Below are 11909 nucleotides of genomic sequence, written 5' to 3'. Positions count from 1 at the left end.
AGCGTGGACAACATTAGACCAAAAAATCTTAGACACTTTCATTTGAAACAAGATAGCCCGAGCTACTTCTAACAAATGACGGTTTTTCCTCTCTACCACCCCATTCTACTAAGGGGTATACCCACACGAGGACTATGAACTATCCCATTTTGACTCATATAAGTGGAAAAGGGTTTAGAGAAATACTCTTGTGCATTATCACTCCGCACACACTTAATAGTTTTATTAAACTGGGTTTTGATCTCAGCACAAAAGTTACAAAAAATAGTAAACAACTCATATATGGACTTCATAAGATATAACCACGTACACCTAGAGGGCTAGAAAAATCGTCCACAACAGTTACAAAATATCTAAACCCATTATTCTCTATGACCCGACAAGGACCCCAAACATTAGGATGAACAAGTTCAAATATAGACCCTACCCTGTTATTGACACGAGGTGGGTAGGAAACTCGACAATGCTTAGCAAACTCACAGGACTCACACTGGAAATCAAACAGAGACTCTAAACCAGGAAAAAGCTTCTTCAGGGTTGATAATGGTGGATGACCATACCGACGGTGTAACCGAAAATGTGAGGTATCACTCAACATGGCCTTGCACGGAGATACAGATTGCTCTAACACGTACATGCCTCCGACTTCCTTCCCCTTACCAATAATCTTCTTCGTCAAAAGACCCTGAAACAGACAATACCCTAGGAGAAAGGAGACAAAACAATTCAAAGTTCGTGTGATTTAACTAATAGAGAATAACTTAGGCGATAGTTTGAGCGAAAAGTTGTAAAAGTAAGATTCTGTTTTTATTATTAGTATAGAGTATAGATACGGATAGATTACAATAGTTACAATAATTAAAGAAAGTGAAATGAGCTCTACTTTTGATTTTGATTTTGATTTAATTGCGGAATGTGTATTAAGTGAAGTAACATTAAAGAAGTAGCAATATTTTCTTTACTTGACAGAAATAAATACAGTATGCAATTAGCATTGTTCTTATGATGTAATTAGCTGTCTATTAATAAATGATTTATTATTAATTTCACAAATAATATTTTTATCCTCACCTCCGTCAATCTCACTTTATCTCTTTCCGGTAGTTTTCTCTCTCCTCTACCCTGAAGATTTCGGATTTCCTCTCTTCTTCGCAGTTCAGTCCACACTACAACTACACCACAAACCTCTCTCTCACTCCCTCTACTTAAAAATCAACCGACATTTTCTCTCACCGCAGATCTGAGACCCGAGAGCATCAGATCGGAGCCCCGGAAATCCGGCGATGGAGGAGGCGTTGGAGTTGGTGCGTGCCAAGGACACCAAGGAGAGAATGGCGGGCGTCGAGCGACTACACCAGCTTCTGGAAACTTCCAGGAAGAGCCTCTCCTCCTCCGATGTCACTTCGCTAGTCGACGTCTGCTTGGATCTCTTGAAGGACAACAACTTTAGGGTTTCTCAGGGAGCTCTGCAGGCGCTTGCGTCGGCCGCTGTTCTGTCCGGCGATCACTTCAAGCTCCACTTCAATGCGCTTGTTCCTGCCGTGGTTGAGAGGTTGGGCGATGCCAAGCAGCCCGTTCGGGACGCCGCCAGGAGACTCTTGCTTACTTTGATGGAGGTGCGCGTGCATGGACACTTCCTCACTCTACAATTACTTTTTTTTTTTTTTCAATTGACATACCGAATTTTCTTTATAACTTTCCCCGATTTGATTTCAATTGTTTGAACTAGTATGCCTGCCTTTAGTTAATTAGTTAGTTCATTTCCCTTTTTCTGTGATCTTTAGTTGGTTGTAACTTGTAAATGCATATCCGGAGTGGGCGGCGGTTGATATTGACTTATTGAGTGTTAAATATATTTCACCTGCTGTTTGTTTGAATGTAATCGGATCAAATTATTCCCTTCTTCCTTCCTAGTGAACCATATTTAATGAAGTATAAATATTTCCCTGCTTTATATTAGATGCTATTCAATGTTCTGTTTGCATCAGTGTCTCGTAGTTCTCTTTGCGTTTCCTCTACTAACCCCCACCCCCTTCTGTTTATTAAGGAGCATTTAGAAAGATTCAACATGATATATATTTTAGCATAGATATCCCCAATGTACTCCTGATTGCATTTTAAGCTAAAACCAACACTAATAAATAACATCATATGCTTGTGTACAGATACATAACAGGAGAGAGAGACAAACTTTTATGTGTAATGTTTACTTATCAAAAAAAAAATGAGTTTTACGTCTGGTGTAACATTTGTCTTAGAATAGCCTGCCATGTCTGGGAAATACATCCTTTTCTGCCCTGGACTTGAACATAATTAGGAAACAAGTTTCTAAGAGGGAAAATATCATATAGAGATGATCATAAACAATTGGGTTGCACAAGGGAGAATTCAATATAGAACTTCCAAATTTCTTGTCTAGGGTATTGTCATTTGCAAAAGATCATTCAAAAGGTTTGTACAAGAGAGTGAAACATTTTAGGCCATTCATTTCAAATTTTCAATAAGCTTAAATCTAAAATAGTGCCTAACTGTATCTTAAATTCTAGAATACACACCAGTCAACATTTTTATTACTTCTATTAGCTTTCTTGCCTTTGGGATTTGTGAAAATAGGAACACATTCCTGATTTTTGTTTATTAGTGATTTTCTTTAGGGCTTTGCTCAAACTAAACTCTAGATATTTATATCTTTCATAATCATATATGCTCCAGGTTTCCTCTCCAACAATCATTGTTGAGAGGGCAGGGTGTTATGCTTGGATGCATAAAAGCTTTAGAGTGCGGGAAGAATTTGCTCGTACTGTTACATCAGCAATTGGTCTCTTTGCATCCACAGAGCTGCCCCTTCAACGAGCTATTCTTCCTCCTGTATGTTGATATAATACACTCTTCACTCAATTGTGTATTCTAATCTTTTTAGATCCAATCTTAAACTACTCTATACTCCATCTTATTTTCAGATTTTGCAACTATTAAATGACCCTAACCCTGGTGTGAGGGAAGCAGCTACAGCGTGTATTGAGGTTATTGCAGTTTATCAACTCTCTTTTTTAGCCGTCAATATATTTGTGGTTGTTGGATACTTGGATATGACACTAGCTTAATGGAAGGGAATATATTTCTATAGTTCATTCAGATTACCAAAGGATTCTTAAACTGCACTTATCATCTTTTCTTAATTGAGCACTTGAACCCATTTTAAACCAATAAATATGCCTTTAACAGCTCCCTCCGCCTCTCATTTTTCCACAGGAAATGTATACACAAGTAGGTCCTCACTTCTCTGATGAACTTCAGCGTCATAATCTTCCTCCAATGATGGTAGGTCCATGGGCTATACATGGTGCCATTGAAGTTATACTTTTCATTTACTTTATATAAATTCCAGTACAAAAAATAGTATTTTAGCTCCATATTTATTCTGATGTGTGAACTGACTGCAGTTAAGAGATATTAATGCAAGGCTTGAGAGAATTGAACCCAAGAATCGCCCCACAGATGGATTTACAAGTAACTATTCTGCCCCTGAGTTTAGATCTGTAAGCCACAGTACCAAGAAAAGCAGTCCCAAGGCCAAATATTCAACAAGGGAGGTATCCCTCTTTGGAGGTTAGTACTTAGTACTCCTGCGTACTGTAAGGTTTTTTTTTTTTTTTTTTTTTTTTTTTTTTTTTTTGGAGAAGAGAAATTATTTATTACTTTGTTCACATTCTGTCTCCTTAAAAAATGGCCTACCAACAGTGATTGTCAATTTTTGACATATTATCTGGACCATTCTAGACTAATTAAAGGGGCCATTAAATAATAGTAATTTGGTCTGTGGAAAGTAGTAAGGGGAGAAGGAATTGAGAAAGGTAGAGGCAAGAACATACTAATTAACAAATAATTTAACTTGGTAATAATGTTTGCTTTCACATCTTTTCTTGTATAGGAGATGGTGATATTACAGAAAAACCAGTTGACCCAATTAAAGTATATTCAGAAAAGGAGCTAATCAGGGAATTTGAGAAGATTGCATCCACCTTTGTACCAGATAAGGATTGGTCTATCCGTATTGCTGCCATGCAGAGAGTAGAAGGACTTGTAATTGGAGGTTTGTGACCTACTGCAACAATCTTCAACAACCCCTCACCCCCAACACCACCATGGCCAAACATCCTTAATGGTTTTTTGAAACCATTCACAGGTCTCCATTTTAGGGACCATATGCAAATTTAAACTTTGGCTTTAATGTAGTTGCTTTGGAAGTTGGTTATTTGGCGTTGTTTTTGTGATGAGCACTACCAACGCTACTCTCCACATCTATTAGCAACTCATAAAGAATATTATCCCAAAATGCCCACAAGATATCTGAAGTGGATCTCTTCTTTTAAGAGAGCTTCAGTAAATTTGATATACCCCCTTCACCTGCAAGAAAATATAAATGGTTGATTGCTTGCAGAAAGATCGGAATAAGAAGCTGAGTGATGATGAGATATCCGTGTGATGTGCATATATCTTTTTAAAGTGTCAGTGACACCATTCATGATCCTAAATTAATTTGTTTTGCTAAAACTATATTATGCATACTTTTTATGTACACATTGAATTGTTCTCAATGTATGCTTACCTCTTTCTTTTAATTCAATCAGGCGCAGCTGATTACCCTTGCTTTCGTGGACTTCTAAAACAACTTGTTGGCCCTCTGAGCACACAATTATCTGATCGGAGATCCAGCATAGTGAAACAGGTTTAGTAACAGAAATATAAAACTACATGGTTCCTTTTTATTGGTTTCTTGTAATTTGCATCTTGTACTTGTTTGACTTATAACTAGCATGGTGTTGTAGGCTCTTCTGAAAACCTGTATACTTGTTTAATATTCAATTATTCAAAGATGGAGTTTTATTACACGGTGAAGTACTTCGGACTGATGAAATGAAGTTCTTAATCCCCTGCCTAGACCTCCCTTTTTATTTGAAAAATGGCATTATTGTTGGTTTAAATTGCAGTACTATGAACTGGTACCGAAATTTGATTATGCATGAGTTGCTGTATTAGTAATTTCAACTTTTATTTCTCTTCTATAAGAAATTTTATTTCTTGAATTTTTCTTATGCAGTCTCGTATGTAGTTTTCACTACTTTGCTTAATCTTTGTGCTTGTCAATGAATTTTCACTTAGATATACATGCATGCAAAATCATCTGTTGTCAAGGGAGTACAGAAATGCTATTTACACACCCAGAGTTGTAAACCTTAAACCTTATGATGGTGATAGCACCTTGTGTTATATATCTCTTTGTGATGTAGACTGCACTTGTAGTTTCCATTCTCTCCTGCATGTAACCTGGTGTGTGTAGATTCCGTTATCAAAAGCTTTATTTATGCTAATACAAAATCTTTGCATATCTCATGCCATGTGTGCTCATACATGGTGTGCTCTGTATTCTGGAGTTTATCTTCCTTTTTAGTGTATGTGGTCATAAATGGTACGTTTTGGTTTATATTTTGATAGGCATGCCATCTACTGAACTTTCTATCAAAAGAGCTTCTGGGAGATTTTGAGGCATGTGCTGAGATGTTCATTCCGGTGAGATCTCTTTATTGTTGTTGATTTTTAATGTTTAATTTCTCAAACATTTTTCTGACTTCATTATTTGAAATTCAGGTCCTTTTCAAGCTTGTTGTGATAACTGTTCTTGTTATTGCAGAATCAGCTGATAACTGCATTAAAACGGTAATGCTCTTGTGTAACCTTTTTTAAAAGACAAAATTATCACCTATGCATTATTATGTTTAGTTCAATCATTTTGTGGGTTTTTCGGTTTCAGATGCTGCGCAACTGCAAAGTTGCCCGTGTACTTCCTCGTATAGCAGATTGTGCAAAGAATGATCGCAATGCAGTACTTCGTGCTAGGTTTGATTTCACTTCTCTGAAGTGATATGATATTTTATTTTTTAAAAAATTCTAATTTAACCAAAATGCTCTTTTCATTCTTCTATTATAGGTGCTGTGAGTATGCACTTTTGATACTAGAACATTGGCCTGATGCACCTGAGATACAACGGTCTTCTGATCTGTATGAGGACCTTATAAAATGTTGTGTGGCTGATGCAATGAGTGATGTATGTCATGAATTCATCATCCTGTTTTATAAATCATGTGTACATGAGTACATTTGAAATTCTGAACACATGCATATTGCTTTTGTTAATACTTTTATAGTTTTATTGATAGGTTGCATATTATTTTGCTATTGCACTTCCTATATGTAATATGTATTTATCATATTCTTCCTCATGTTTTACTTGTATGTCTCATAACTCCCTTATTGACTATGCTTTTGTATTTCACATATATTACTTGTTAGGTACGCTCAACTGCAAGAACCCTGTACAGAATGTTCGCAAAAACTTGGCCTGAACGTTCAAGGCGCTTGTTTTTATCCTTCGATTCTGTAATCCAAAGGGTACTTGTTTCTTTCTTAAAAATTGCCTCTATTTTCAGCTAACTCTTAGTATCAGTGCATTCTTTTATAAAATAAATCTTAATACAGATAATAAATGAGGAAGATGGTGGTATACATAGGCGACATGCCTCTCCTTCTCTTCGAGAGAGGAGTTCACACATGCTTGCTCCTCAAGCATCTGCATCTCCACATCTCCCTGGTTATGGAACCTCTGCGATTGTTGCCATGGATAAAAGTGCCACTTTGCCATCAGGGGCTTCTATTTCCTCTGGATTACTTCTGTCGCAGTCAAAACCCGCAGCAACTGGCTCAGAGCGAAGCCTAGAAAGTGTACTGCATGCCAGTAAACAGAAAGTTTCTGCTATAGAAAGCTTGCTAAAAGGCCTGGACACATCTGAGAAAACTAGGTCATCTAGTTTAGATCTAGGTAATTGTTTTTCTTCCACTATTTTATCCTGGTTTATGAAATTTCTTGCTCTTTAAGTAATCAGTCTGCGAAGTTTCTTAGTTCCTGTGTTGTTAAAGTTTAAACTATAGCTTTACTATATTTAACTTCATGAAGCGCTTAATTGAGGTGTTGTTGCCCCTAGTGCAGGAGTTGACCCACCATCTTCTCGTGATCCACCTTTCCCACCTGCTGTTCCAGCATCAAACAGTCTTACAAATGCCTTATTAGTAGATACACCATTGGGTATCTCTAAAGGTAATAATTCCAATGGTGGGTTGGGTTTGTCAGACATAATTACACAGATCAAAAGTTCTAAAGATTCCACTAAATTATCATACCATGTTAACATGGGGAATGAACCCCTCTCAGTGCATTCATCCTTCCCGGCAAGAAGAGTTTCTGAGAAACTACATGAAAGGGGCTTTGTTGAAGAGAATCCTGATATTCGGGAGGCTAGGAGATACATGAACTCACATGCTGACAGGCAATACTTAGACACACCGTATAGAGACACTAATTTCAGGGATTCCCATAGTAACTATGTTCCTCACTTTCAAAGGCCTCTATCGAGAAAAAGTTCAACAGGACGGATGTCTGCTAGCAGGAGAAGGAGTTTTGATGATAGCCAATTCCCTCTGGGTGATCTGTCAGGCTATGCAGATGGACCTGCTTCTCTTAGTGATGCATTAAGTGAGGGGCTTAGTTCAAGTTCTGATTGGAATGCCAGGGTCTCTGCTTTCAACTTTGTTCATTCTTTGCTACAGCAAGGGCCTAGAGGTATTCAAGAAATCATCCAAAGTTTTGAGAAGGTGATGAAGTTGTTTTACCAGCACCTTGATGATCCCCATCATAAGGTTGCCCAGGCTGCACTCTCAACACTTGCAGAGCTTATCCCATCTTGCAAAAAACCATTTGAAAGTTACATAGAGAGAATCTTGCCTCATGTTTTCTCACGCTTAATTGATCCTAAGGAACTGGTCAGGCAATCATGCTCTACTACTTTGGATATTGTTGGAAAAACTTATGGTACAGATTCCCTTTTACCTGCTTTGCTCCGTTCCCTGGATGAACAGCGTTCTCCAAAGGCAAAATTGGCAGTAATAGAATTTTCAATTGGTTCTTTCAATAACCATCCTTCGAGTTCTGAAGGTTCTTTTAACATTGGCATCCTTAAGTTATGGCTTGCCAAATTGGCACCGTTGGCCCATGATAAGAACACAAAACTAAAGGAAGCCTCTATTACATGCATTATTTCTGTTTACACACACTTTGATGCAACAGCCGTACTGAATTTTATTCTTAGCTTATCAGTTGAGGAACAGAATTCCTTGAGGCGAGCCCTTAAACAGTATACTCCTCGTATTGAAGTGGATTTGATGAATTTTCTCCAGAACAAGAAAGAGAGGCAGCGCACCAAGACTTCATATGATCCATCTGATGTCATTGGAACATCTTCAGAAGAGGGATATATTGGATCTTCAAAGAAGAGTCATCTATTTGGAAGGTATTCTGGTGGTTCAGTTGATAGTGATGGTGGCAGAAGATGGAACTCTCTTCAAGATTCAACCTATGTCACGGGCTCTACTGGTCTCTCAATATCTGATGATACTCAAGATCTTTATAGCAGTCTAGAAACTAGTTCCAACACTGCTATTCCTACTTCTAAGGCCAAATACGGGACAAATACCCCAACTGAAACCATTGGAACATTTACTAAACAGCTTGAAACTGATGAAAATGGTTCAACCATGGAGTTGGAATCCATTTCCACTCGCCTGGATATCAATGGGCTAGTTGATTCAGACCAGCAACAAAGTACTGCAGGTGTTGGCGCTGATAAAGCGCCTTTACCTGATTTATCACCTAGTTATCCTAAACTAGCAGCATTGAAGATAAATTCAGCTCCAGAAACTGGACCTAGTATCCCTCAGATTCTTCATACGGTATGTTCTATAAAAATATGCATAGTCCAAGTACTTTCTGAAGTCAACTTCTGTTTTTATTCCTGTTGCTTGATAAATACTTAATGGTTAGTGTCTCTTGTGTTGCTTTGCAACATGCTGATTAGTGGAAATCTCTAAACGTTATTACCTTTCATTTCTTCATTTTTTGGTAGATTTGCAATGGGAATGATGGAAGTCCTACGACAAAAAAGTGTGCTGCACTTCAACAGCTGGTTGAAGCTTCTGTTGCCAATGACCAATCTATTTGGAATAAGGTATTATTGCCATCAAAACCAATTCTGAATGATGGGGTTAGCCACGTTACTATTTGATCAACATTAATTGGTATTTTAAGATTTAATGAGATTGTATGTATCTTTTGTTAAACAAATTCACATAGCCAGTGGGAGAAATTTCTGTTTGTGGATTGGGTATCCAATTTCTCCTGCAGCATTACTTTTTACTCACTAATGGGAAAAATGCATGTGTAAATATAACATGTAATTCTTGGTTGCTGCAGTACTTCAATCAGATTTTAACAGCCATACTTGAGGTTTTAAGTGATTCTGAGCCATCTATAAGGGAACTTGCTCTATCAATGATAGTTGAAATGCTGAAGAATCAGGTCTGTTTGTCCCCATTCAATGAGACATCTTTCTTCCTTTTTTTGGGTGAAAATAACAACTTACTGTACTTGATTTATGCTTATTTCAGAAAGATGCTATGGAGGAATCAATTGAGATCGTAATTGAAAAACTGCTTCATGTCACCAAGGATGCTGTTCCCAAAGTAAACTTTTTATTGCTCATGTCCTCTTGTGATATTCTGTCACTTTTCCTGTTTCTTGTAGATGCCTTATTGATGTTGATTCCTGGTTCAGGTAGCAAATGAAGCAGAACATTGCTTGACAATAGTGTTGTCTCAATACGACCCATTCAGATGTTTAAGTGTAAGTAATACCTAAGTTCGTTAATATTTTGATTGTCAAGACTGTTTCCCCAATTATTTTTCTTGCTGCTTTACCATTTTTGATCTTATCCTTCAATTTTCTGGTATGGCAGGTTGTTGTTCCCTCACTGGTTACTGAAGATGAGAAGACTCTTGTAACCTGTATAAACTCCCTGACAAAGGTTTATTATTTTCCACATGCCTTTCTGTATTCTACTGTGAACACTCACAACTTCACACCTCATAGTTACTGTAATTTAATGGCCTCATTTGCTCAGAATGTGAAGACTCTTCTTCCTTCTTTGTGTCTCCACCCACTCTCCCTTTCCCAATTCTGAATGAAATATCCAAACAACAAAACCAAAAAGCAAATATTTGATATCCTCTTAATCCAGTGAAATTATGACATTTTTGAATGGAAATACATGTTCTTTACAAAAGGTTAAAGCTCAAAGCAACTGTGTCCGCTTGGTTGGTGATATTGTATTTTAAATGCCTTTTACTGCAGCTTGTGGGCAGACTTTCACAGGAGGAGTTAATGTCTCAATTACCTTCCTTCTTGCCTGCCTTGTTTGATGCATTCGGGAACCAAAGTGCTGATGTTCGCAAGGTGAGAGTTAATTTCTTTTCATGCATTTATTAATTGTTCCAATCAAGAAATTTGTATTATGCTCTAGAGACAAGGACTACAAAAATTATAAAGATGAATGTTAATTGTTACCTACACTCTGATCTACATTGTTGTGATTTGAGAATTTCTTTGGTAGAGAGTAGTGCAAGATGAGATATATGCATCTGTAGTTTCATTGTTATCGTGATAGAGAATTGAATGATTGCAACAATGAATAGCTGAAAGAGGGCATGACAAATCAATTGTGTAATTTTGGAGATTAAGATTTTTTTTTTGGGTGAAAGTGAGTGTGGAAGTTTACTACTATCTTTCTACACTTTTTTTTATCACTTCTTGCCAATGTTTTAAAGCACAAATATTTTAAATTTTAAGATCGGAGTTCTTGGCAAGTGGAACTTCTTTTGTACTCCAAAAAAGGCCATAGTATATTATAAACAAAGTAACTTTTAAGTTTAAAAATTGAATTGAAGTATACTAAATTGACCAAAGAAAGAGTAGAGTATATATTAATATAATTAACTGTTGAATGAGTTTTTTGGCACCAAACTTGTGTATATCCTATAAAGTATGCATCATAGTATATTTTGTGTGCTTGTATGTCCAGTTATAATTTTTTGGTACGGTATTCTATTTTAATTCCTTGGAAGCTCTTCTTGATTAGTATATTCTTTTTCTTTGCTGGCAGACTGTTGTTTTCTGTTTAGTTGACATATACATAATGCTTGGGAAAGCATTTTTGCCATACTTGGAAGGGCTGAATAGTACACAACTGAGGCTGGTGACAATCTACGCTAATCGGATATCACAAGCAAGAACAGGTGCTCCGATAGATGGTACCCAAAGTTAGAAGATGGTGTTTTTGTTTTTGGTGATGTGATTTGTAGATTGGTGTGAGGAGTTGATTTCATGTGGTTTGTTATGTACATTGTGTGAATGTGCATTTTGAGGGTGTTAAAAAGTTGTATTCTTCTTTGTCATGTAATTTTGTCTTATTATTATTTTTTACTTAAATCAGCTAGGTGTAGTTGGAGAATGTGGTTTTCGGATACAATTGTTGTATAATACACTTTGTGCCCATTATAATGAAAATCCTCATTTGTTTTTTGAATTACAAGCGGTAGGAAATTAACAATAATAATCATTGTTTGATTATTCAAGATTTGACGAGTTCAATTTAATTTGCATTCATATTGGGAAAATTGACACAAGTAATTGGATTGGTGTTTGCTTAGTTATCAATTTGAAAGGGAAAATTTACAATGCTAAATAGTACGGAGTAAATGGAAGGGTACGAGCAATGTGCCCCGTCTCCGTCGGAGATCCCGGATGGAGAAAAATTTTGGGAATTGGGGACGGGGATGTGAAAATTTTCAATTCCCCGCCGGGGACGGGGATACCTCTCCCCGTCCCGTCCCCGAATAATTATTATAATTTAAAAAAAAAAAAAAAATATATATATATATATATATATATATATATATATATATA

The 11909-nt window shown here is 36.8% G+C and overlaps 1 protein-coding gene across 1 annotated transcript; it reads left to right on the top strand.

Annotated features, from left to right (window-relative positions):
• The first annotated feature begins 1283 nt into the window (after nucleotides 1-1283).
• On the top strand, nucleotides 1284-11268 carry LOC116024782 (CLIP-associated protein-like). Its single transcript, XM_031265777.1, has 21 exons — nucleotides 1284-1616; nucleotides 2713-2868; nucleotides 2961-3023; nucleotides 3253-3321; nucleotides 3444-3609; nucleotides 3932-4093; nucleotides 4632-4729; nucleotides 5497-5571; nucleotides 5650-5718; nucleotides 5813-5898; nucleotides 5990-6107; nucleotides 6353-6451; nucleotides 6539-6878; nucleotides 7047-8842; nucleotides 9016-9117; nucleotides 9363-9467; nucleotides 9557-9631; nucleotides 9723-9791; nucleotides 9904-9972; nucleotides 10299-10400; nucleotides 11107-11268. Exons 1-21 carry the CDS (start codon nucleotides 1284-1286, stop codon nucleotides 11266-11268), a joined length of 4314 nt encoding a protein of 1437 aa, XP_031121637.1.
• Nucleotides 11269-11909: the final 641 nt, after the last annotated feature.

Source organism: Ipomoea triloba, chromosome 7, assembly GCF_003576645.1.
Source record: "Ipomoea triloba cultivar NCNSP0323 chromosome 7, ASM357664v1".
Taxonomy (NCBI): domain Eukaryota; kingdom Viridiplantae; phylum Streptophyta; class Magnoliopsida; order Solanales; family Convolvulaceae; genus Ipomoea; species Ipomoea triloba.
Note: the sequence above shows the minus strand (reverse complement) of the source record. Positions and strands in the feature narration are given on the sequence as shown.